Consider the following 27,881-nt stretch of genomic DNA (forward strand, 5'->3'; position numbering starts at 1 on the left):
AGCACCCTCAACTCTTGGAGGAAGGTCATTCAACCCTGAACATTTCTCAGCCGGCTGGTGTGTGTGGGACTGAGGCACAGCTTTCCCATGGTCCCTCCACTCCCCAAAGCACCAGGTCTGCGATGCAGTTCGGCCTTCACATGGGCCCCACAAAATGGGATAAAGGTTCTCTACTCCTATCCTGTCCACTGCACAAAACAAACCCTTTGGGTTTGATTCTCCTTTACACAAAGGGCCTTTTACACCACTTAGGCAATATAAAGGGGCCTTCAAGTGGGTTATACCCTAAGCCCTGTTACACTACCAGAATCTTGTCGAAGGACTTCAGTGTAAATGAGAACCAAGGCCATATGTTCTCAGCAGTGAGCTGTAGCTCACGAAAGCTTATGCTCAAATAAATTTGTTAGTCTCTAAGGTGCCACAAGTCCTCCTTTTCTTTTTGTGGATACAGACTAACATGGCTCCTACTCTGAAACCTGACTTATATATGTTAGTTGACAGCTGGGTTGGCATTCTGAAAGGTGCACGTATAGTGTTTAAAATACCTATACTTTTTCTGGGCAAAATAGCTTTAAAAAAGCCTTCAGTGCATATTCAGGGCTTAAACAGTCCTTTAATCATTTCACATGTATTCTCTGGTTATATAATGTTACAGGAAAACTAAAGACACTGACTTCAGAAATAAAAGAGCAACCTACTGCCAATTAGAAATCTTTCTTGACCCAACAGACTCCATGATGTTAATTCCTAATCCTGCCGTATTTGAATGTATTCCTAGGTTTTAGAAAATGGTGTCTTGGAATAATAAGTGAACAATACCACGTCTTTAACAAGAAACATCTGTGCATAGCTATTCAAGGATCTTGCAAAACAATTACATCACAAACAAACAGCTCAAAACCACCAATTCAGTTTCAAAACATTGACACCAGCATTTTGGCCATTCAGAATCATAACTCCCCTTGACATTTGAAGAGATGTTTAAATTCTCTAATCCATGTAATTTTAGGCACAGAAATAGCCCAAGATACATGAATGTCTATCTGTCCACCTACCTACCTAACCATCATCCCTACAGCATCTAAGCATCTCTAGTATTTTAAAGAAGTAACAACAGCAAGTTCTCTCTACTCCTCTTTTCCAGCTTGAAGGAAAAGTAACTTGATGAGTTTATAAGGGAGTGATTTCGGGGAGGTGGGGAAGTTGGCGGAAAGACTGAGGGGTTGCTGACGTGGTGAAGCAAAGTGCCCCAGAGGGGGGTGATTTCTAGAATGTTCTAATGAGCTGAGCTCGAACTGCCCAGTGTAACTGCTGACCTACTCCAAGAGGTACCTAGTGCGCACTAAGATGATGTGAACTCAGTACCTCTCAGAGTGCACCAGCAAGGTTTATTTGGGGCAATTAGATCACAGCACCTCAGAGTGCTTTGCAATATTGACATGCCCTCAGAAATGAAGGACCCCCTTCTGTCACCTCAGGGTTGGAATACTGAAGTATGTGCCACTATACCTGAAACTACTGATGACTCTGAAAAACCTTGGTTCATTTTGCTAATACTGAAAACCTCCTGTTCTGAAAAGGGAGCCCGAGAAACACCTAAGATGATGATTGCCTCTGATCACTCATAGGATACGAAGACAAGCAAGAAAGCATTGAAAAGGAGGGTATGAAAAAACCTTTTTCTACACAACAGCTATTTTGGTCTCTCCAAAAATGATGGCTGCTGGACTAATAAATATATAAATAGAAATACCCATGTGGGCAGTTGTTTTATGTGAGCCACTGCTGATCTCTGCAGTATATATTACATGGTAGTTAGGGTTGTTAGACTGGGCTGGCATGGGCTTGATCCTGCAAGATATTGAGCATATCTGGTTTTATTAGCTTTGTTTTTAAGCACTGGATAAGATGTTTATTAAGATGCACTCCCTTTCCCAATACAATCTACAATCTAGATATACTCCAGCCACAACCTTGCAAATAGGTGCACTTCAAGTGTTCCAAGGAGGAACAGCATAATTCCAACAACTTTTGGTTTCAAACAAAACCTCCAATATATTTCATTCAATCATTCCTTTCTGACTCATTACTATTATTATTAACTATTGTATTACAGTAGAACCTGGAGGCTTCCAATGGGATTGTGATCCCATTGTGCTAGGCACTGTATAAAACACACCAGGGACACCCCCTAGAAATTTTTCACATGCACAGCTGAACCATTCTCACTTTAACTTAAAAAATCATAACAGACGGGCTGATGGACCAAATTTCAGTGAGTGGCGCTTGCAACCTGGAGCATGGGATCTCAGCACAACTCATTATACCAGCAGATCCTCTGTCAAGCGGCTGCCGGGTGAAATCTGAGTGATGCCGTGAGCCTGTGTGCCAGGCTGCAATGACACTCAGTTTGGGGGCTCTCCCAAATGGGGCCCCCTTTTTCCCCGTTCTGGGCAGCTCTGTCCCTCAATTGGCACCCCTGCCAATGGTACACAACATGCATACAGCTGCCAATGGTACACAACATGCAACACTGAGGGTACATTACCCGCCGGTTTGGTGGGCAGCGATTGATCCAGCAGGGATCGATTTATCGCATCTAGTCTAGACGTGATAAATTGACTCCCGAGCGCTCTCCCGTCGACTCCTGTACTCCACTGCCGTGAGAGGAGAAGGCGGAGTCGACGGGGGAGCAGCAGCAATCGACTCACTGCGGTGAAGACACCATGGTAAGTTGATCTAAGTACATCGAGTTCAGCTACGTTATTCACGTAGCTGAAGTTGCGTAACTCAGATCGATTCCCCCCGCAGTGTAGACCAGGGCTCAACACATCAGTTCCTGACCCCAAGATCTTACAATCCAAGTAGAAAAAGAAAGGAAGGGGGATGTATAGGTAAAATGACTTAGCCAAGGTCACACAGTAGGTCAGTTGCAGAGTTGGAAATAGAACCCAGTTATCTTGAGCTGTAGGCCCCAGCCCTACTCACAGGGTCACACTTCCTCTCCAGAATATTTCCTGCAGTTTGACATCCATTACATTAAATTAAAGTTCACATAACATAAGAGTTTTCTGTAATCTTCTACTTTGCAGACTCACCCTCAAGTTTTAAACAATGGACATATTAAAAATGTATGAAGGAAAAAATGTTCACCATATTAGTGTTACTTTAAAAACAATCACCACATTACAATATATGTGCAAAAATTGCTGAGTGAATGAAATTGTTATACAAATTATTTCATCTGTATATGATTTTTCCTAAAAAAAGTTCCAAATTATGAGACAAATTACCTGAGAGTCCTAGCGCTCTGTTCACAATTCAAAAAGCTTAATAAAAATACCCTACATATGATCTCAGCTTTTCAAAACCCACTAGAATTTTTCCATTAATATGGTTTCTAATATATGGTTTCTGAAATACTCAGTGTCATTCCTCTGTCTGCACTAGGCAATTGAAAGTGCTTTTTAAGTAAAAGAGTCGTTTGGCGTTTGTTAACAATAAAAACCTAATTCTAAAAGCATGCTCACTTACCTGACTAGCATTTTGAATATACCATTAACTATATAACTTCTGTGACAGGGTTGGGCCAGATAGCTATAGGAGAGTAATAGAAGGCAGATATATTAGCCCCCGGCTAAGTAGGTCCCTTTTTCCTGGGTAAGGTAACAAGGAAGGTTCCAGAACAATCAGGAACTTTCTGGAGACAATTAAGACAGGCTGATTAGAACACCTGCAGCCAATCAAGAAGCTGCTAGAATCAATTAAGGCAGGCTAATCAGGGCACCTGGGTTTTAAAAAGGAGCTCACTTCAGTTTGCAGTGTGCGTGTGAGGAGTTGGGAGCAAGAGGCACCAGGAGCTGAGAGTGAGAATGCGGACTGTTGGAGGACTGAGGTGTACAAGCATTATCAGACACTAGGAGGAAGGTCCTATGGGGAGGATAAAGAAGGTGTTGGGAGGAGGCGATGGGGAAGTAGCCCAGGGAGTTGTAGCTGTCGCACAGCTGTTCCAGGAGGCACTCTAGACAGCTGCATTCCACAGGGCCCTGGGCTGGAACCCGGAGTAGAGGGAGGGCCCAGGTTTCCCCCAAACCTCCCAACTCCTGGTCAGACACAGGAGGAGTCAACCTGGATGGTGAGTTCAGAAAAATGGCCAAGCTCCAAGGCGAGCAAATCCGCCAATAAGCGCAAGACCCACCAAGGTAGAGCAGGAACTTTGTCACAACTGGTGTCGGAAGTGGGATCTGATATCCACAGCGCAGCGGAAGAAGGAGGGTGTTTGGAAGGAAGGGGAAGAAAAAAGGGAAGAGGGTCTATTTTTATTTTTTTTCACCACAATGGAGGAGGACTTGTGCCCAGGCAGCCGCCCAGCAGGAGGCAGTGTGGCTGCTGCAAGAGACTAATCGCCTGCTGATGGACCAGGCTGCTCAAGACCGGGCTATGTTGCGGGAACTGGTAAACCAAGTAAAGGCCCTTACAGAGCTGAACCAAGGCCATGATGGGACACAGATCATGCGGGCCAGCAATTGGCTGCAGAAAATGATGCGGGAGGATGATGTAGAGGCATACCTCCTGGCCTTTGAGAGGACAGCCCTGCCGGAGGCTTAGCCCTGAGAACAGTAGTCTGGCATCCTTGCTCCAGTCCTGTGTGGGGAGGCCCAGAAGGCCTACTATGATTTGCCTGAAGAGGCTGCGGCAGACTACCCCCAGCTGAAAGCAGAGATCCTGGCCAGATCTGGGGTAATGACCGCAGTGCGGGCCCAGCGATATCATGAGTGGAGGTACCAGGAAAACAAAACCTCACAGTCCCAATTATATGACCTCATCCATCTCGCATGAAAGTGGTTACAAACTGAGTCCCGGAGTCTAGAGGAGATACTAGAGGTTCTGGTCATTGACCGGTACATGAGAGGACTACCTCCAGACCTTCACGCCTGGGTAAGCCAGAACAAACCCTCCACCTACGACGAGGTTGACACACTGGTAGAAAGGTGAAGGACGGCGAGGGAGCTGACACGACCAGTTAAGGAAGAAGCACCCCGGGTTAAACTAGCAGCACCAAGCCCTAGAGGTCGGGGCCACCAGGAGAACCCAGGTGAAAAAAGAGAGAGGCTGAAGGCCCACCAGAAGCCACAAAGAGTCGGAGCACTGAGGGGGAAGAGGATCGTGATGTTAGACTACCCAAACCAAGAGACCGGGGAATGCCTAGGGCTCCATACAGATGTTATGGCTGCGGGGAGTGGGGACACATAGCTGCACAGTGTCCCAATGCCGAGGAGCCTATGCAGTGTAACCTGGGGAACTGGGCAGACCTGTGCTCCCTAATCCAACTTGTGGGGGTCTCACTAACCCCACCTATGTACACTAGACCAGTGAAGCTAAATGAGGTAGAGACAACGGCACTGGTTGATTCGGGGAGTGCTATCACGCTTGTCTCGGGGAAGCTTGTGAAGCGTACTCAGCTGCTGTGGGCTAAGCATACGGGGATAACATGCGTCCATGGGACAGTTGGTTATTACTCCACCATCCCAGTAAAAATCAAGATTCAGAAGAACTCTACTGAGGTAGCAGCAGGAGTAGTCCCTAACTCCCATACCCAGTGCTCATAGGGAAGGTCTTCCCAGGGTTTGGAGACTTACTCCCAGTAGGGGAATTGGAGAAAGGGGGAAGCCCTGAAAGTAGTTAGGCATCCACAGTAGACTGTCAACTCCCAACCTTCTCTGAAATATCCCCAGCTTTGTTCTCCACTCCCAGACAGCGTAGAGAAATGAAAAGGGAAAGAAGGGCAGCTAAGGCCTTGGGAACCCGAATACTGGCCCAAAGCCAGAGGGTCGCTCTCGTAAGTAGGTGGACCCGAGCAGCTGAAAAGGAGGCCACCCAGGAGGGAGAAGCATCCAAGTCTGACCCACACCCTAACGCCTCTGAACCAGTAGAGGCAACAGAGACTGGCCCCCTAGATCTCGGGCAGATTAGCCCCGGAAAAGGAAATTTTGGACGGGACCAGGCTGAAGACCCAAGGTACAACAACATTAAGAAGGAGGTGACCAAAATAGATGGGGTCCCCATGGAAGGGAAAACCCAGGGACAAGGACCCTACTTCATAATGAAGAAGAATCTCTTATACCGGGTTGCACCAGGACAGGGGTAGAAGGTACAGCAGATCCTAGTACCTCAAAAACACCAGAATGCTGTATTAAGTCTGGCCCATAGTCATCTTTTTGGGGAGGCATTTGGGGGTAGAGAAAACCATGGCATGGGTCCTGCGATGATTCTTCTGGCCTGGAGTACATGAAGAAGTGCGGAGGTATTGTGCGTCCCGCCCGGAATGTCAGCTGCACAGTCCCCGTCCCCACTTGAGGGCACCTTTAGTACCCCTTCCCATCACAGAGGTCCCCTTCGAGCGAATAGCCATGGATCTAGTGTGACCCCTGGAGAAGACAGCCTGGGGCCACCCATATATACTTATTGTTCTGAATTATGCTACTCGCTACCCAGAAGCTGTCCCCCTGCGGAACACGGCCTCTAAAATGATAGCTAAAGAGTGGGGATCTTTGCCTGAGTGGGGCTACCAAAGGAGATATTAACAGACCAAGGTACCCCATTTATGTCAAAGCTAATGAAGGACCTCTGTATGCTGCTCCATATACATACCCTGAGAACTTCAGTCTATCATCCGCAGACCGATGGGCTGGTAGAAAGGTTTAACCGAACCCTCAAGACAATGATAAGGAAAGTGGTAACTCGAGACAGAAGGGATTGGGACACCCTACTACCCTACCTTATGTTTGTAATCCGGGAGGTACCTCGGGCCTCAACTGGGTTTTCCCCCTTTGAATTATTATACAGACGCGACCCCCGTGGCATACTAGATAATGCAAAAGAAAAGAGGAACCCAATGAGGAGAGAAATATAATTGACCATGTGTTGCAGATGCGAGAACGGATAGCCCGGGTCATCCCTATTGTACGGGAACATTTGGAAAAGGTGCAGGAGGCCCAGCGAACCCATTACAATCACCAGGCAAAAGTCCGAAAGTTCCAACCAGGGGATCGGGTGATGGTATTGGTACCCAAGGCAGAAAGCAAGCTTTTGGCCCAATGGCAGGGCCCTATGAGGTGGTTGAACCCGTGGAGGAAGTAACTTACAAGGTGCAGCAGCCACGATGCCAGAACCAAGAACAAATTTATCACATTAACCTCTTAAAGCCTTGGCACCAATGAGAGGCGTCTGTAGTGGCCCAAGAGACCCCGATCCAGGGAAATAATATGCAGGAGCAGATCAGGATATCCACTGATCTGACACCAAACCAGAAGAAGGAGGTAACTGAGATGATCAACCGATACCAGGACGTGTTTTCAACCAAACCAGGCTGGACCACCAAAGCATATCACCATTTTATCACAGACCCTGGGACAAGGGTAACTTTAAGGCCCGATAGTGTCCCAGCGGCAAAAAGGGAGAAGATCAAGGCATAGGTAAAAAGGATGTTGGAGCTGGGAGTCATCGAAGAGTCCCACAGTCAATGGTCAAGCCCGATTGTGTTGGTGCCCAAACCCGATGGCACCACTAGGTTTTTTAATGACTTTAGCCGGCTGAATGAAATATCCAAATTTGATGTATACCTCATACCCCGTATCGATGAGTTAGTTGACTGCCTGGGCAATGCCCGATTTTTAACCACCCTTGATTTAACAAAGGGATACTGGCAGATTCCCCTTGCCAAAGATGCGAAAGAAAAGACTGCATTCTCTACACCAGAGGGTCTGTTTCAATATACTGTTCTTCCTTTTGGACTGCATGGGGCACCTGCCACCTTCCAGCATCTTATGGACAAACTCCAATGGCCCCATACCAGTTATGCAGTGGCATACCTGGATGATGTGATTATTCACACCCCCGACTGGGGAAACCCACTTAGGAAAGGTGGAAGCGGTTCTGGACACTCTAAGACAGGCTGGCCTCACAGCCAACCCAGCCAAGTATGCTATAGGGCTAGCTGAGGCTAAATATCTTGGCTACATCGTAGGAAGGGGCATGGTCAAGCCCCAACTAAACAAACTAGAGGCTATTCAAAATTGGCCCCGGCCAAATTGGAAAAAGCAAATCCGGGCATTCCTGGGTGTGGTGGGGTACTACCGACGTTTTATTCCCCATTTTGCTACCAGAGCGAGTCCCCTGACAGACCTAATAAAAGCCCAGGCTCCAGACATGATGAAGTGGACAGATGCCGCAGAGGAAGCATTCATGGATCTACAGACAGCCCTCTGCAGTAATCCCGTGTGTATAGCCCCAGACTTCAAGAAAGAATTCATTTTACAAACAGATGCATCTGAAGTAGGATTGGGAGCTGTCCTATCGCAGATGGTCGGAGATGAAGAACACCTAATCCTCTACTTCAGCAGGAATCTCCTCCCGAGAGAGCAGAAGTATGCCATGGTTGAAAGAGAGTGCCTAGCTGTGAAATGGGCCATGGAAACACTACATTATTACCTTCTGGGACGACAGTTTACCTTTGTGACTGACCATGCACCCCTCTAGTGGATGCAGCGAAATAAAGAGAAGAAAGCAAGGGTGACCAGATGGTTCCTGTCCCTACAACCTTTCCAATTCACCATACAACACCGGGCTGGAAGCCACCATGGCAATGCAGATGGCTTGTCACGAGTACACTGCCTGATGTCCCAAATTCCCCAACCCCATAGTGTTGAGCAGAGGGGGCGGATAAATGACATTCCCTTAACTATATAACTTCTGTGACAGGGTTGGGCCAGATGGCTATAGGAGAGTAATAGAAGGCAGATATATTAGCCCCTGGCTAAGTAGGTCCCTTTTCCCTGGGTAAGGTAACAGGGAAGGTTCCAGAACAATCAGGAACTTTCTGGAGACAATTAAGACAGGCTGATTAGAACACCTGCAGCCAATCAAGAAGCTGCTAGAATCAATTAAGGCAGGCTAATCCGGGCACCTGGGTTTTAAAAAGGAGCTCACTTCAGTTTGTGATGAGCGTGTGAGGAGTTAGGAACAAGAGGCACTAGTAGCTGAGAGTGAGAACGCGGACTGTTGAAGGACTGAGGTGTACTAGCATTATCAGATACCATAGGAAGGTCCTATGGTGAGGCTAAAGAAGGTGTTGGGAGGAGGCCATGGGGAAGTAGCCCAGGGAGTTGTAGCTGTCGCACAGCTGTTCCAGGAGGCACTCTAGACAGCTGCATTCTACAGGGCCCTGGGCTGGAACCCGGAGTAGAGGGAGGGCCCGGGTTCCCCCCAAATCCTCCCAACTCCTGGTCAGACACAGGAGGAGTCGACCTGGACTGTGAATTCAGAAAAACTCCAAGCTGAGGGCTGCCATGAAGCTCCAAGGTGAGCAAATCCGCCAATAAGCACAAGACCCACCAAGGTAGAGCAGGAACTTTGTCACACTTCATAATAACATTTATTTCCAATCATCAGAATTCTGTAAAGGATTCAGAGCATTTCAGTGTAATGTGATGTGATGTAACAATGTATTCCATTGTAGAGAAGGGCCTGGATTGTAACAGAAGACAATGGGCTAGATCCTCAGCTGTATGAATTGACAGAGCTTCAGTGACGTCAATGGAGGTATAGAGGTTCTGGCCCTCTGACTCTTTCTGCCTTCACCTTGTGAGTTTCACAAACAATGATCTCTGTTGTTGCTTTTGTGGGAGCTACAATTCCTGCTGGAGCGGCATGGTGTTCAGGGGGAAAGATTTGCTGCCCCAACGTGTAGATAAGTGCAGCACACACCCCTCTCTGAATCTGGCCCCATCTTTCTAGGAGAAGCTGACCCTATGATTCAGGGAGCCTGGGGAGTGTGCTTGTACTTGGCTGCTGGGTGTCAAGGAACAAGCGCACAGGAGGCTTCTTGTTCTATATCCTCCTGCTGAGCAGCAGGTTCCACCTGGTCCTATGTTGGTGATATTTAATATCAAGCAAGTCAAAAAACTAGGCATGGTGAATCAAAGTGAAAAAAATCTTTCTTTTATCTGTTCTCATTCTCTTTGCAATTATACCACACCCTTAGTGGGACTGTTATCCAGTGGAAAAGTCTATGATTTCCTCAGCTGACCTCGATGCGCCATAAGACATTTGCAAAAAGAAAAGGAGTACTTGTGGCACCTTAGAGACTAACACATTTATTTGAGCATAAGCTTTCGTGAGCTACAGCTCACTTCATCGGATGCAGTGAGCTGTAGCTCACGAAAGCTTATGCTCAAATAAATTTGTTAGTCTCTAAGGTGCCACAAGTACTCCTTTTCTTTTTGCGAATACAGATTAACCCGGCTGCTACTCTGAAATAAGACATTTGGAAACTCAGGATCTGTATAAATCAAGATTAGTTCCTTGCAAGGCTCACTTGTATTGTGGGGGGGAAAATGCTAATCTGCTTGTTAAAATGTGAGTGCTTGCCCTTGCAATGGCTGTATGAACAGTTTGGGCCAAATCCTGGTCCCACTGAAGTCAAAAACCAAATGCTAGTCCTTTCCATTGCTCCCCTGTTATGTGGACCTTTCTTTGGAGGGGGCCAACTGGCAGGACTGAAAAAAGAGGAGGATTTCTTACTAAGCAGGCAGATCATTTACTTTATTCAGTTCACCTGACCTGAGCACAAATTTCCTCTGTGATGCCAAGAAGGAGATGGTGGGGAGTTGTTTAGCTAGTGTTTTCTGTTGACGTCCTCCTCGTAATTCCTTTTTTTAAATTTTTTTTTCACGTAGTTAATAAGGACCGACTGTGCTCCCATTGAAGTCAATGCTATACTTAGATTCCAGGAGCTGAAGATAGTGGCCCAGATTCTCTGCTGGGTGCACTGAAAGGGGGAAGGGAAGGGACACAAAGGAGCTGATACCACTACTTGTTCCTGGGACTGAAGTTTCTATATCAGTTTCAACATACTTTAAAGTGTTAAAGTAGAAAGGTACAATGATATCCTTACATGCAGAATAACTATAGTTGACACCTCTTGGCTAAAATCAGCCATGAGACAAGCATCCAACCCAAGAGTTCAACTTACATTCATGGGGACAGAATCCGTATTTGCCATCCGAATCAAAGTTGTATGTGGTTGAACACCAAAGGAATCCATCATTGCGCCCTGCATCAGTACAGCTGTTATATTCCTTATCATTGAACAGGAAGGGAAATTTACAGTATTCGCCATCTGCATTCCCATACTTCACCTTAACAACTGTAAAGGGAGAAAACACAACAGTGCATCCTGTCACCAATTGTTTTCATCCACTATGGTGTCTGCATACAGGTTTTCTTTTCTGCAGTGAAACTTTAGTTATAAGGGACATTGATGTAGAACTTTCAGGTGCATTTACACTTTGAACTAATAAATTCTGTTGGTTTCCCAATTGGCATGATGACCAAAGCTGCAACTGTAACAAGTAATTTTGAAAAAAAAGCATGGATATTACTCAGGTTGAAGTGCCCAGAAAGATAACTATAGTAGTTGCTATAGCAATGCAAATTTATACCCAAGCTGTTAATTTGTTTAGTAATTTAGATCCTTTAATAGCATAATCTAAAATGTGCCCTATAATTCAAAAGGTTCCAGGGAGTAGTTTCAGCGTAATCTTAACATGCCTCTTAATCCATTTTGGCATTTTCAGTCAGAATATTAATGTGATCTACTGCTATGCTAGTGGATACATTAACGCATACATCCCCAAACCTGCTTTTTATTTCAGGAGATTGTAATATATAGAAACTTTCCTTAAGAATACAACACTGACATGGTAACTTATTTTAAAGTGTATTCAACCTAGTTTCCCTTAGTGATTTCTCAATATGAGGAACTAATTAAGAACATAAGAAAAGCCCTACTGGGTCAGACCCAGGGGCCATCTAGCCCAGTATCCTCTCTTCTGACAGTGGCCAAGTTCGCCAGAGGGAATGAACAGAACACATAATTATCAAATGATCCATCCCCTGTCATTCATTCCCAGCTTCTGGCAAACAGAGGCTAGGGACACCATTCCTGCCCATCCTGGCTAATAGCCATTAATGGACCTATCCTCCATGAATATATCTAGTTCTTTTTTTGAACTCTGTTGTGGTCTTGGCCTTCACAACATCCTCTGGCAAGGAGTTCCACAGGTTGAATGTTCATTGTGTGAAGAAATACTTCCTTTTGTTTGTTTTAAACCTGCTGCCTATTAATTTCATTTGGTGACCCCTAGTTCTTGTGTTATGAGAAGTAGTAACCAACACTTCCTTATTTACTTTCTCTATACCAGTCATGATTTTATAGACCTCAATCACAAATTGACCATTTGTAGAATAAATCCAAATACACAAAACAGTTTCCTGTTCATTGTTACTCTTAGGCAAATATTCAGTCCAATAATGACAGCCACAAATCTACTCCTTCTGCTAAAGTTTGAAGAAAGCCAAAAGAGATGGAACTTGACTACCAGGATATAAAGATTCAATTATTTTTCCAATGAACAAATGACTTCAGAAATTTTTAAGTGAAATAAAGAAATAAGTATGCATTTTAAATTCTGCTTTTGTGAGCTTCCATTCCTGTTAAATTTCTGGCACCAAGAACTATAATCAGTAGACTATTATTTTTGTCAAATTAAAGTGAAAAATGACAATAAACATCAGTAATATTTAATTCTAAAAGGTGAAAGAAATGGCCAAATCATGCGTGCCTCAGGTGAGTATTTTATTGAGATCAGAATTTGGTTCATAAGGTATAAGGCAAATAGTATTTGGTCGATAGTTTGCATAAAGAAAACATCCCCTAATTCTCCAAAAGACAAACTTGCAGATATCTCTAAGTCCCATTTTTTCTCTTGAAATAAATCTATATTTCAATTCAAGTCATAAACCTGCAGAGCTCAGAACTCAGAAGCTTTTGACAGATGACATGAACTGGCAAATCCTTACTCGTCTGAATGGTCCCACTGAAGATAATGGGGCAACATTTTTAAAAGTGATCACTAATTTGTGGTGTCCAACTTAGAGAGGCCCAGTTTTCAGAAAGCACTGAGCCCTCTCCCTCTAAAAAGGAAGCCCCTTTAAAGTGGTTGGGACCCAAAAATGGAAGCACTCAAAACCCCTAGTCACTCTTGAAAATCATGGCCTGGCACTTCTGCTTTGAGGGCTCTTTACTCACTTCTCTCTGCTCACATGAGTAAAGATTTGCAGGATCAGGTCCATAATTAATTCTAATTTTGGGGAGAAATATTCAACTTTTTCTAAAAAATTATATAAACGTTTGATAAAAGCAGAATTTCAAATTGAAATTCAAAATGCATAACCATCAGCTTCCAGAGTCATAGTTCTGTTCTAGCATTTACTACTTAAGTCATTTCTGTAACAGATCTCTGGCCACCATTTAAGACACAGCAGTCTATTGTTCAAATGCTTTGAAACATTAAAATGTTTGGGTACCTTGTCCCTCTCCCAGAGTCCACTGTTCATCATCATCAAAATGGGAGTCACCTCCAACACCTGGCCCAGGTGCAAAAGCATGAGCCAGGAGGCCATCCTTGCCATCAAATGGATATCCATCACCATGCTCTGCACAAGAAAGAACACAGAAGAGGAGAACTTACAAGTTATAATGGGCCCAACCCTGCAAACACAGTAATGAGTAAAAATAGCCACAGCGGTATTCCCAATGAAAACATCACTGGGAATACAACATATGCAGAAAGTTTGCAGGATTGGACCCTAGGAGAAGAAACTGTTTCATATAAAAAAGAAAGCACACAAGATTAGTGTGTATATTACAGCATGTTTCTTTATATGTACTAAGGATATTTGGAAGGTACTCCGGAGTTAGTGAAGCTGTGTGAGATACTCACACATTACACTGTGCTATACACATCCGTGATATGTTCTTGATTTTGATTGGTGAGAACAGTAAAATATACATTGTAGTTAAGTGATATTTTCAGAGCAATATAACTGTCCTTGTCAGTCTGCAACTGACAGCATCAGACATGAGGACCTATTTGTCTTTGCAGGCTCCTTTAGTCAGTTACACAGCAAGTGTGAGGGGGCAAGGCCAGATGGCTGTGGAAGAGTAGTGGGAGATAGATATATTAGTTCCAGGCTAAACAAATCCCTGGTACCAGGATAAGTGAAATGGCAGCTGCTCCAGGTCAATTAAGACATCTGGGGCCAATTAAGAACTTTCAGGAAGGCAGGAAGAAGGCTAGGTTGATTGGGACACCTGAAGCCAATCAGGGGCTGGCTAAAACTAGTTAAAAGCCTCCCAGTTAGTCAGGTGGGTGTGCATGTCAGGAGCTGTGGGAAGAAGTTGTGCGGTTGGAGAGGCTGAGTAGTACACACCATATCAGGCACAAAGAAGGAGGCGCTGAGGTAAGGGTGAAGTGGAGCTTGAGGAAGTGAGGGCTGCTGTGGGGGAAGTAGCCCAGGGAATTGTACATGTCATGTTTCTAAAAGGTTAGCTACCATAGCTGATACTATTAGGGTCCCTGGGCTGGAGCCCAGAGTAAAGGGTGGGCCTGGGCTTCCCCCCCTCCCACCTTTGCCCCCTGTTTAATCACTGAGACTGGGAGACAACAGAGACTGTGCAAGGAAGGATAACTTCTCCTCACCTCCCTCGCTGGCTTATGATGAAAATGGCTCAGTAGACTGTGACCCTTGTCTCTAGAGAAGGAAGGGTTACGTGGAGGGTCACAGTGAGCCTCTGAGGCTAGTGAAATCCGCCAGCAAACATGGGACCCACGCAGGCAAGGACAGAGCTTTGTCACACAAGCTATTCATTTACAATGTACTCTGCTATCTTTCCTTGTATGTCCCCTTCTCTTTGCACAGTGCTGCTCACAGGAAGGCAAATTAACTTCATTTTTCTCAGTAGCAAATCCCTGAAAAGCTGACTCCTATTCAGTGTCCTGATGTCTGTGGTTCAGCCCATCCTACTTCCACATCAACCATGCCTAGCCTCAGCCCACTTGCCAGGCAACTGCCTTTTCAGTAATTCTCCTGTTACTACACTGAAGGCTTTTCTTGGAAGCTCACCACACTTGGGTAACGCAAGCTGGCAAGGGCATAACCCTGTTATTCACAGCTCTCTCACCACAGTGACCTGACCACCGAAGCTGCCAGTGTCTCCAGTTACATCACTAAAAGCCTTTTGGTCTAATGTGTTGTCATTTGACAGAAGCCCTAAATACACAGGCTGGAGTCTCTATTCCATTGCACCTATTTTGTGCTGGCCTCACTCCATTGACATTAGTGGAGTTTCTTCTCCCCAATATTCCCATGTATCAGCATTAGTCTTCATCAGTAAAGACTCAGTTTGAGAAAACTTGTGAACAACAACAACAACAACAACAAAATGCTGTATAGAGTCCCCACCAGTTTGACTCTGACACACAGAGGTGTGAACAGTGATTACAAAGAACTGAAACATGTCTATATTGTATACTTAAATATAAAATACTATAGGGGAAGCAATTCTTGTGCTATTTCTGGGCTGCTGTAATCAAGAGGTACTAAAATCAGCATGAAGAAAAGGAGAACTTGTGGCACCTTAGAGACTAACAAATTTATTTGAGCATAAGCTTTCGTGAGCTACAGCTCACTTCATCGGATGCATGAGCACTCTGGCTTTTGTGAGACTTCAGTTTTGTGGACCAAACAGGCCTGGTAAGGAATCAGAAATGTTGGGTGCTTATCCATCTCTGAGCCATCTGAGGTTGACCCATCACTAACTTAAGCAAAGAAAACAAGCTTGAAACACAGACCTCCTTAGAGAGTTTAGCTTTTCCATGAGCTGTTCCCTTTGGTTCCAAATGCCATCTCCCAAAAGACTGAACATGTGAATATATTTATTAAAAAATATATGGCTCTCTACAGCTTGTTGGTTAAAATGCCAGAAGTCCCTTATGAAACCCAGGCTCTTTCTGTGTGAAGTAAAATTAACAAATCAAACTGGATCAAGTCTAATAACACTGGCTGTTCAGATTTAGATTTTGGAACTCCCCAAAGCTAACTATGTTTGAATTAAGGGCCTCAGTTCAGCCCATAAAAGTAAATAGAGGCTAAGTGTGAAGTTCAGATGGCATGTCCCAATTCATCTGTAGTGTCTAGGAGTATTAGAAAAGTCTACCCTCTGCAAATAACCTTTGAAGACATTTGAAAACCTAGCAGAGATTTATAAATTAACAGTATAATATCGTTCCATTCATTTCAGTGGACCTGTTCCAATTCACATCCGCTAAGGATCTGGCCCAATATTTCCCAGTTCTATTACTGATAGTTTAAATTCAGAAATATTTTTTGTCCACTAGCAATTCTCTTGTAACAGATAAATCACACACACACACACACACCCCTTTGTGAAATCTGACATAGTCTGTACAAACCAAGTGAAAACTAGGGCATGGTTTGCCAGAAAGATTCATGGGAGTGCTTGCTTGAAGATAGGTCATTCCAATACTGAGGATTAATGGAAGGAAGAAAACCAAGAGCATATGTAAAAATAGAAAATATACCCCATCGTCCAAAATTAATCATAATGTCCGCTTCTCCATCATTGATTCGGGAAAATGACAGTGGTGTGACATCACTCCAGACTTTAAAGGCTCGGGCAAAGGCATCGTCTACTGTTTCAGAGTCCAAATCCGGTGTATACCCTAAAATCCTTAACGGTAAATGGAAAAAAAAATCACAGTCTCAAACACATAAATGTGCTGATCTTTACAGCTTGCTGTTTAAAGTTTTGAAAGTACCAGTGAAATTAACTCCTTTGGTAAAAGGAGGTGCCCTGTGCAAAAAAGATTGGGACATTCTCCAGGCTCAGGGGTATTGAGAATTTGTTGGAACCAATCTCTAATGATCTGCCAGAGAATTAGTGATATTTCCTTTAAGAATGAGGACACTGCAGGAAGCAGCATCATACATAAGCGGTAATTTGACCAGTGTCCGTATAACTTACATTTTTAATGCACTCTGAACTAAGAATATGAATTGTATGTCAGAGCTGGCATACTGGAAGAGCCATAGCTAACAATATTTTGCTTCACTAGAATGAAAGATCCTTCCAGTCATATCATCCTATTAGACATATGTGTACACAAGAACCCACTGAGTCATCAGAATTTTGACAGGTTTCAGAGTAGCAGCCGTGTTAGTCTGTATTCACAAAAAGAAAAGGAGAACTTGTGGCACTGAGCATAAGCTTTCGTGAGCTACAGCTCACTTCATCGGATGCATGAAAGCTTATGCTCAAATAAATTTGTTAGTCTCTAAGGTGCCACAAGTTCTCCTTTTCTTTTTATCAGAATTTTGGGAGCCTCCTAACTACTAGAAGCAATTTGGAGCTCCAAAAATGGATACTTTGCCCCTTAAGCTTAAAAATCAGCTTTTTGTTCTTAGTCATGTTTTGGGTCAACTAAATGATAGTTAATTCCTTGCCGGTATGCCCAGCAACCCTGCTATCAGGGATGTGGTACAGACTGAGAAGACTGAGAAGGGGAGACACAAGCACATAAAATAGAGGGACAGCTCACAAGTGCACCTCTTTCTTCATCTTGATTTATGCTGACCGGGACTTATTCATGCATCTCATTTCAGACAATGATCTTCCTGCTAAAGAAAAGCTTACAACACCGTGGGGCTTCTTGTGGTTACTGGATAGGCTTTGTGTCTGGGATTACTGCAGTGGGATGATACCATCTGGAGTACATCAGCAAAAGAAGGCCTGCAAATCTACCACAATGTTCTCCAGAGTTCACTGGGCTACTCACACTATGAATCAAAAAGAAAAGGAGTACTTGTGGCACCTTAGAGACTAACAAATTTATTAGAGCATAAGCTTTCGTGAGCTACAGCTCACTTCATCGGATGCATTTGGTGGAAAAATGCATTTTTTCCACCAAATGCATCTGATGAAGTGAGCTATAGCTCACAAAAGCTTATGCTCTAATAAATTTGTTAGTCTCTAAGGTGCCACAAGTACTCCTTTTCTTTTTCCGAATACAGACTAACACGGCTGCTACTCTGAAACCTGTCACACTATGAAGGATGCTCTGACCCCCCCCCGGCCAAAGAAGGATGAACACAAATAGAAAAGCAGCTGGGAGGAATCTCTGAGGATTTCTAATCCCCTCACCAGTCATTAAGAGCCTCATCTTGGACAACTGAAGTCAGTGGGAGTTTGGCCATTGATTTAAACAGGAGCAGGATCGGACCATACCTTTGTGGTTTTATCATCTATGAAATACATTTGCTGCTTCTTAGACAGAATGCCTCACAGTCCTAAGTAAAGCTGGTCAAATTGATGTGAGGAATATTAATCCTTTCTCCCTCTTTCCCTCACCTTTGCAAGTTTTTCATGAACCAGTCTGGATCTGTAAGGGCCTTGTCATTCATAAGTATTCACAGTTGGGTGAAAAATGTTCAGCCTACATGTTGTTTGAAAACTGTTCACTTCCACTATTGGCTACTCATTATTCCTTATTTACGACGAGTTACTAAAGTCACATGTTTCAGAGTAGCAGCCGTGTTAGTCTGTATTCGCAAAAAAGAAAAGGAGGACTTGTGGCACCTTAGAGACTAACACATTTATTTGAGCATAAGCTTTCGTGAGCTACAGCTCACTTCATCATTCTGGTCCCTGACTGGATGAAAAATATTAAGATTAGACACTACAGAGCAGTAAAAAGGGAATAATTTTAATGCCTTTATTTTAGTAGCTTCTGGTCTTCATTGCCATAGTTTCTGAACACTGTTGGGTTTATCCCCATAATTATCCAGTGCAGTCAGGAATACTATTATGCCTATTGTACAGACAGGTGAGATTAAATGACTTGCCCAAAATTTCAGAAGAAGTTTGCAGCAGAACAAAATAAAACTCAGATCTTCTCCACTTTAACAACAAGACAATCCTTTCTCTCCTTGAATTTATGGCACAAATTTTGGATGAACCTTCATTAAACTTTAAATTCTGGGGATTCACAGACTTTTCAAGTGGTTGTCCAAACACAAAGGGATTATAATTTGGAGATCCCTGGTTCAAAGTCTGGAGCTCAGGCCACTAGAAAATTCCTCCGTTTCTAAATGCCACATTGCAGCACTTCAATTCTCAAGGCATCCTAGGTTTGTGAAAAAACAATATTGCTAAGGCATTACCTGTACGTTATCTGATTTTTTTCCCATTTTGGCTTTCTTGGAAAAAAGTTATAATTAGCCACATCTGGATTACCACAGCGGGGCTTCTTCATCGTCTCAATAGTGTTTTGATCCAGATCGCCTGTTTCAGGGAGCCCAAAGAATTTCTGCATTTTCTTCAAAGTATCTTTCAGCACGAATAAATTGCAGTTGTCTTTTGGGCACCCATAGTATGTATTCAGGTATTGCTTTAAAAAAGAAAAAGAAAAAAAAAAACGCACAGAGTAACAATGGTTTCAAAACTCTGCAACTGGAGAGACATCACTACAATTATTGACACTGCACGTTAACTTTTCTGTCTATACTTTGTAAGGTTTTTTTAAAATTACTATGTTAACAACCAACATTCAGATAATCTTCTTAGTTGACACAGACCTCCTGGGACACAAAATACTGTTAAATTAAGCAATCGTTCCAGTTATTAGAAATATATTGGAACACTTTGTTGTCTTTATTTCATGAATTGCTTTATAAAAAACAGAGCACAAAGCATTAAAAATGAACTACAAAGGAAATGAAGGGTTCATCTTTTATGGGTTTCTTTATCGTGTATAAACCTGCTTATTTTATACTTTAGAGTTTCAGGTTTTGTCTGTGGATGATTGAAGAACTCTGAGGTCATGATATCAACGGAAACCAATGGAACCATATTAATTAGGAGGGAAAGTGCTTTTTATTCAGACTGTTGGAACTGACTGGGGTTTTAGATTTCTTTTTTGTTCATCTGTTTAACTCAACTGCTTGAGAAACAGTTGGAAGAAAAGATGTCTGCTAAAGCTTCACTTACTGTTCCCCCCATACAATCAAATACAAGGAGCGCACAATCTACATCTCTGAAACCTCCTCTGAGTCTTCTAGCAGAACAAGGAAAGACTGACCTTGACCTTCCTGATATGTCCATGGTAACAAACAGACCAAAAAGTAGTCTTTCTTTAAGAAACAACATTCAGACTTCGTGACAAATTGTAAAGAAACACAAAGGGTAGCACTAAGCCTTTTTTCCTCCTCACTGTGTTTCCTCTACATTGTTCTATAGAAACAACTCTATTTTCATAAATTTGATTCATTCATCAGCCCTTGTATGGTTAAAACACATGAAGAGAACAAAAGGGCATGTAAGGTACTGGTTTGCTTCGTTTAACACTTGGAAATAACTTTCCATTTAAAATGGATGTTTCCTGTTTCCTAGCAATCATCCCAGTTAAGAAGTCCTACCATTCGTCTGTATGCTGATTAACTGGATACCTCTGTTTAACATAAGAATTAGGCATACCATTGTTGTTATGATTATCCTTTTAAGGTGTGTGTTTTCCTCCCCCAAATGTGTATATGCATAGAATTAACTAACTAATCAACCTACCAACCAAAAAAGCAAATCCCTATTTTATGCTTCCCTTACCCTAACCCATAATGTCCTGGTCTGTCTCACTGTGAGCTTCTTGGGGCAGAGACCATCCCTGTTTGAATGTCTGGAAAGCACCTAGCATATTGTGGAAGCTGCCATAAAATAATACATAAAACATTGTGTAGCAGTCCTATTCTGATCCTTCATTTCCCCTTTCAAAGTACTCTCTTTCCCCACCTGGAGCTTTTAGAAGACTTTAAACTATTTCTAAAATATACATTGCACACTATTATAGGATGCAAAGCAAACAGAAGTGTGTACACACAAGGCTGTTAATTTAAATTATAATTAGAGGCCTTAGCTTCAAAATTTGGATCCAGAGATGGATCTGAAAAGCCCTACTTAATCTTCATAGCTCAGGGTGTTCAGAGCTGGGGGACTGGTTTGGCTTATAACAGAGACTGGACCAGCTATGGGATTTGGATTAGGTACTATATTTCAATTTGGGAATGGATATCCCTTCCAAAGTTTGATGGTGTTCAGATACATATTGAAGATATTGGTTTGGGTACATCTGTAATAATAATAATAATAATGACTAATTGATATTTAGACCATAACTTTCATCCAAAGATCCCAAATGCCTTGACAAACTAGCTACAAACTAATCGCCCTGATCTCACAAAGTGATCCTTGGGGAACCTTCACTTTTGTGCAGAGACAGACTCATTGACTTCAGTGGAACTCCATGTTGAAGTCTGTTGTCTGCAAATCCCTGTGCAAGTTCTGAGCATGTGTATAAAAGGATTATTTCAGCCATTCCTGACACACATTGTAGAATGGAAGGCAGGGTATGTGCTGTATTCAAAAAGTCAAGAACCATTCTAAACCAACAGAAAACATGGCAGCTAGAATACAGTTATTCTAGTTGAGTTTAGACAAGATACCAGGCAAACATCCCTACAACAGTAAAAAGTAGCAAGGGATTTTTTAATGACTAAAAGTGGTTAGGGCCTGGACCTCATCAGAAAGCTGGCATATCCACCAACTCAGCACCCCATATCACCGTGCCAAGGAAATAGTTCACTGTTGACTCAGAAGGAAGGTTGCAATATACTAACTTTGTGCAACAACTTGGGTTCCTCTGAAGGTGCTTCATTCAAGTACTAACCAGGTTTGACCCTGCTTAGTTATAAGATTTGATGAGATGCAAGTCTGAGGTGGCATTTTTGCTCTGGAGACCATTGCATCAGCGTATAAATTAACAAACAAATCTTAGGCAAATTCTTCATGTTGTTCTGCCACCATGAGATTCCTTCCGCCAGTTAATGGGGCCATTAGCTTCATATGAAATAGTTCAACACCACATTTTACCCATATCAGCACTTGGGATAGGTTATCCTGATTTTCATATTGACATGTAAATATCCTGATCATGCCTCTGTCCTTAACTCTCAACTATGTGCCATGATCTCAAAACTAGGGTGTATGGGGCAAAAGTTTATAGGGAGTCTGAAGGGGCAGGGTGCTTCTGTTCCCATATACTATAGTTTGGGATGTAGCTGAACAATAAGAACAGAGGCACAATAAAGGTATCTATTAGCTAAAATATAAACCAGGATAATCCATACCAATCTTCCCTACAATGGAGTTAGGGTTGAAGAGAAATGAACACAGCCAGCTTCTCTATGAGTACAGGCTTTTAGTAATGTAAATTATATCTTGGCCTGAGCTACAAAATTCACCTCTCTCAAAGTCAGGAGGGAAGTGTGGTACTTTGGGGTTTTGATTCAGGCCATCATAGAAATAGAGTCCAGCTGCAAAATATTGATCTAGGTTCTGATTCTGAGCCATAAGTTTACTCAGATCCAGGGCCCAAGGAAAACCTAGTCATGTAGCATTATCTAGGAATACTACAAGAGAAACTAAGAACTCACACATTCAAGCAGCCTGTGATTTTCCTTGGAATATACACAATAAATCAGTTTGCTGAATGAAATGCAGATGAGATGATTACCGTTATTCAATAAAAGCCTGACTGTGTCTAACAAAATGGAGAGAGTATTTAAGAACAGTTGAGGTACCGTTAGAAATATATGACCCATTGTCATGCTGCCAAGGTCAGTAAAACCTTTGGTGATTTGTCCTGTGAGAGCCAAGACTGGAAATTGCTATTTTGGGTCAGTTAGCTTGCTTTTGCTAACATCTCCACCCCCTTTTGGAAATTCTCCACCCCTTGTCCCCAAACCTCCCTTCTGCCTGGCAAGTTTCCCTGAGATGCACATCAACTCCTAAAGAAAGAGGGACCAACTTTCTATCATTTACATGCTACAATAAGGATAATCTATCTCAATCTTCCTTAAAATGGATTTACTGTTGAAGAAGAGAAATGTCTATAATTTATGTGCTAAAATAAGGATAATCTATCTCAGTCTCCCCTAAAATGGATTTCCCCATTATATCATTTTAAGAAGGTCCACAGGGTTACAATAAGGTTAGGATAAAATCCTACATATCCATAACTTGCTAGTGTCACATTCAGAAATCCCAAACTCTTTCCTTTGTTCTGCATTGAATTTGGCTTAGGAAAGTATATTGCTAAATTAGAACTAGTCATTATCTTCATTGAAGCTCAAAACAGCTTTAAACTATAATTGTCCCTTAAAGCTGTGCTTATGCAATGCATAGTAAACAACAGGGAAACAACCTTTTGAAAAGCTGTGGGAACTGTAAACAATAAGTTCAGGTTTATGTAAGTGTTTTCCTATATTTTTCTATTCCATTTTATTTACTTTGAATTTAAATTTATCTATTTCTCCCCCTTTACCACTTTAGTGAAAGTCACAGCAATTAATGAAAATATTCTTCTTACATATTCAGACTTCAGAGTGGAAAAAAAAAAGACTCTCCGTTCTGGCTTTAAAAATTTTAAGAGAGGAAACATTATTTGGCTCTAGGTTTTGCATATGAAAGCTGATATCCTTGTTAGCCAGCTCTCCCTTCCAGAGACTCTAGAGAGAAAAGGCTACAGTCAGTCATTCCCTAGTCTCAGCTGAAACAAGAAAGAAACATCTGCTATGGAGAACAACAATATCAATCTGAAGCAAAAAAACAAAACTTACCACTGCTAGTTCTTTGTCTGTTTTGGGGGAGCTGTCTCCAGGAAACTTAATGATTGGGGAAGGTGCAGCTAAAGTTTGGTGAAAAAAATACAACTGGAGCATGAGTACTTTAAAAATGAAGGCAAAAAGGCTAAAAACAATGTGAGTCTTCATTTTGCCTGAACTCGAGTTACCCTCTTTGCAAAGAGATTTCTCCTCACGGACTGTCGGTCACTTTAGCTGCACAGTCCACCAGTTGCTTATCGGCACATCTTAACTCTCTGCACCGTTTCCCCTTTTGCTTGCTTTAGCAATTCCTTTGTATGTTTAAAACATCCAGATGCGCAGTCTCAAGCTACCACAAGAGGAAGTCTGAAAACCAGTGGAAACATGAGAAAAAGGGCAGTTACCAGATGTGATTTGCTGTGATTTTAAGGTAGCCACAGGCAGATATAGTGATTTAGGCTGAAAGAGACAAAAGGCCAAATTCTGCCCTCGTTTAATTACATTCAAGCCCTAGGATTGCCCAAGTGCAACTGGAAACAAAATCTGACCGAAGATTAATTGCTGATGAGGTATCATATGCATAGTTAGTAAATTTTAAAAATAAAAACCTAAGGATTTTTTTTATAAGGTTTGGTATTTGCATCATTTTGTTCAAACTATTTTCTTGCCCCAAATATGCTTTAGTCCTGTGTGTCTCAATACATTAGGGTGCATTTTAGTAAACATTTTGGGCTACATTTGGAGTTAGACTGTACACCAACACAGGAGAGAGAAGTCTTGTTACACTCCTGATCAGGCTACATGAACCATGGATCTATGCACATAGGGTTCATTGGGACTCCCTCTCTGGCATGTACAGAACACGTAGTATGTGATATAAAATTTTTATCAACACTTCTTTGGGATAACCTGTATAACCTACATGTGGTTTTGTCCTCTGCAAGCAATGTAAATTCTCTCCTTCTCTCAGTACAGTTACAATCAGGCTGATTTTGCAGATACAATAGCAATCTCATGTGGATGCAATGGGATCCAGACTTTATCTATGCTAGGGATTTTATCCATCGGTGTAACTGTACCAGTGCAAGCTCACTTGACCACACTCATGGGTACTTTTCATTTTTATCTCATGCACATTGCAGCCAACTCTCATGGTTTTATCACAAGTCTCATGATATTCAACGATTTTCTTAAAGACCCAGCTCCTGGATTGCTAGGCTTAGGTGTGAATCTCAGCTTTTATTTAAAATAAATAAATTTCTAGGCCTTATGCTTGCAGAGAAAAACTTGAAAATGTGACCCAAGTGTACTCTAAAGGCTCAGAATAAAAAAAAAAACCTAAAAGAACCCATATTTGGTTTAAAAATCATGAGGTTTTTTTTAATCTCATGACTTCTGAGGCCTGACTCATGATGCTGAATGCCTGGGTTTGGTAATACTGCATGCATACCGTGTGCACTCTAATGAACAGAAAACCCCAAAGTATGTTCTGTTAAATGTGAAACAGCCCGCAAAGTGTTCACCAGTGCTCCTATGATCCAAATGGCACCACAGAGATTGCATTGGCATCATACTAATTACGACTGAATGCAACTTTGCAGGATGTCTTGGAACTTGTGCTTTTTGCCAAGTGCAGCTGTTTGAAAAATGGGAATTTGTTCACAAAAAGTTTTTATATTGGACATTTTGTATCTGCTCTATTGCCAAGCCATTGTGCTAACTGCATGCCAACAGAAAGAATAAGGAGCTTTTACCATGTCTCTGAACACAACCCTTTTATAACTGGGCCACAGTTTCAGGGCAACTGCACCTATATTTGCCCTCTGTGGTCCACCAATGGCACCCACTCTCAGGCTTCCTATGGCCAGCTGCCACCTCTCTTGGGCTAAGACTTGCATCTCTCTCCCTATGATACAGGGGTTTTCCAGGCTGCAGAGTTTCCTGCTTTACATTGTGATATTCCCAGCTGTGCACTTTTTCTTCTCTCCAGAAGTTATGCCCATTGTATTGCCTGCAGGTACAGGTCACTACATAGTTCTTTGTAAGCAAGCACATTTATTCTTAAGGTGAAAGCATTACAGAGAAAACATATTAAAACAATTAAATAACCTGTAGACACAATAATAAGCTTGCCAGAGGTCATCCCAACTCCAGCCTCAGGTTTTGGAGATGCCAGTCCTCCAAAACCCACGTTTTCCTCGTAGTTACAAGTTCATAACGGCCTTAGATTCAGAGCCAAAACAAAGGCTGGACGAAGCAGCTGTTTCTTTATACAGCTCAGCCTTTGATCTTGGCCATTGATCAGCAGACAATGACCCACTCTTCAGGGTGTAGCTTCAAAAGGCTGAGTTTTTGTATAACCAGGGGTTGGGAACTTGCATTAATCTCTCCCTGGGTAGTTCTCAGGTAATCCACTTCACATTTAGTGTCTCAAAAGTCCATTCTGCTCTGGCATATTTTCAGTATAGTCTTTGAACTCACAGGCCTCACATCACATCTCCCCCCTAGATATGTTATGCGAAATCCTGGTCCACAATAATACATAACTTTTGCATTGAATACAATGGACCCCAAAGATACTTAAACTTAATTCAGTAAGGTCTCCCAAGGATACGCAGGAAATTGCCATGTGTATCTCACTGTGGTCATGGGGTTCCATGTGAAATCAGTAGAAGCAGCTTCTGTCTCAGTGAGTGCTACTGTCATGAAATGAGCTTAGTTTCCTCAGGAAAAAACAAACTTCAGGAGCTGAGCAGCCATTGGAGGAATAGAAGCATAGGAGGAAGTGCTGAACCACCACAAGTACTCCTTTTCTTTTTGCGAATACAGACTAACATGGCTGCTACTCTGAAACCTCTCATGCTTCTGTGTGCCTTGCAGTTGGTCTGCCACACAGGAGTTACAATAAACGGTTCCCTCCATTGGTCCAATTTTGAACTACCACCTCCCAGTTTATCTTTTCCTTGAACGCCCACATTCTCCAAGGACATGTCACTAAACTCTGCACAAACACCAATACAAAAAATATGGACCCATTTTTCACAGCCCTGTGCTAAATTGAAGAGGGCAGCTTTTATCTTCTGTTTGTAATGGCAGGTCCTATTTATATCTGGCCTCATGCAGTTATAAAAGAACAACAACTAAGAAATCCCAAGTTACATTTGCTAATTTGTACCGAATTAAGTTGGTAGAAATTTTAGGATCCATGATTCAGGATTCTGAGATCGTCCATCTACTGTTACATTTTGCAATAGGTCGGGTGTTATGGTAGTCTTATTACATAAGGATTTTCCGACTTTCATGGAACCCTTAACATTAATTTAATATAGCTTAGTGTATTTCATTTTCTAAGGGTATTGTAATGTCAGCCATTTAAAACTGAATATTTCCTGGCACATTCTAGTTGCCCTCATAACCCTCATTGAAACATAATGAGTGCTCAGGCATTCTCATTGCATTTTGATTAATATAGCATCAGAAAGGAATGAGGAAACTCATGAGTGCAATGCGAGATCCTTGCAGTTTGAAAAATCCCTTTTGTTTTCCAACAGCACTGACAACAGGTGTTGCTGAAGGTTCCCACTGAAATGAATTCCCCTATATAATCCCTCTTTACATTAACATGGCAACAAAGATGTCACAGACTTTGTTCTGAAAATGTTGCTTCTAACCTTTGACATTAGTTGAACAGATACATTTCACCACTTCAGCTGGTGAGCTGTTCAGCAATTTATGTTAAATTAATAAACAGAAGAATACTGGGTATTTGGAGATGATGCTAATGTTTCAGTGAATGACATTCTTCCTTCTAAGTCAGTATGAAATCAGTAGAGATCCAGAATAGTGTGAAAGGGCACTCACTATGTTGTAAGAACTGCTATAAGACAAAAGCCACTTTTGTTGTTAAAAATCCTATGGCAATGCTTTTCAACCAGTGTTTGCCATGTTCTGGCCAAATTCCGACTTGTTTATTTATTTCTGGCCTCCTTAAATTCCTATCTGACTTCCTTAGCAAGTGGTCGGGCTGGATGATCACAATTGTGCCTTCTAGGCTTGGAACCTAGGAATGTGTTGTGGTATTTAAAAATTTGTGTTTTATAGGCCCACATAATTCAAAAATCAGAATGTTAAAATGGTTGCATTTATAGTAAATAGTTATGTATGGCAGCACCCTTCTCTTTTGTAGAGTGGGCCAAATCCATCCCTTTCTTAAAACCACTGGAATCAGTAGGGTAACACCAGAGATA

At 42.3% G+C, this 27,881-nt stretch overlaps 1 protein-coding gene across 1 annotated transcript in view; it reads right to left on the reverse strand.

Annotated features, from left to right (window-relative positions):
- Window positions 1-24,119, reverse strand: part of MMP2 (matrix metallopeptidase 2) — a 54,236-nt gene extending 30,117 nt beyond the window's left edge. Inside the window, exons 1-5 of the mRNA XM_038368193.2 lie at window positions 23,650-24,119; window positions 19,144-19,370; window positions 16,506-16,654; window positions 13,429-13,557; window positions 11,033-11,206 (exon numbers count right to left, since the gene is read on the reverse strand). Coding sequence (XP_038224121.1) covers window positions 11,033-11,206; window positions 13,429-13,557; window positions 16,506-16,654; window positions 19,144-19,370; window positions 23,650-23,802 — 832 coding nt within the window. The 5' untranslated portion in view covers window positions 23,803-24,119. The remainder of the gene's footprint in view (window positions 1-11,032; window positions 11,207-13,428; window positions 13,558-16,505; window positions 16,655-19,143; window positions 19,371-23,649) is intronic.
- Between the last annotated feature and the right edge of the window lie 3,762 nt (window positions 24,120-27,881).

This window comes from Dermochelys coriacea, chromosome 12 (genome assembly GCF_009764565.3).
Source record: "Dermochelys coriacea isolate rDerCor1 chromosome 12, rDerCor1.pri.v4, whole genome shotgun sequence".
In the NCBI taxonomy this organism is placed as follows: Eukaryota; Metazoa; Chordata; order Testudines; family Dermochelyidae; genus Dermochelys; species Dermochelys coriacea.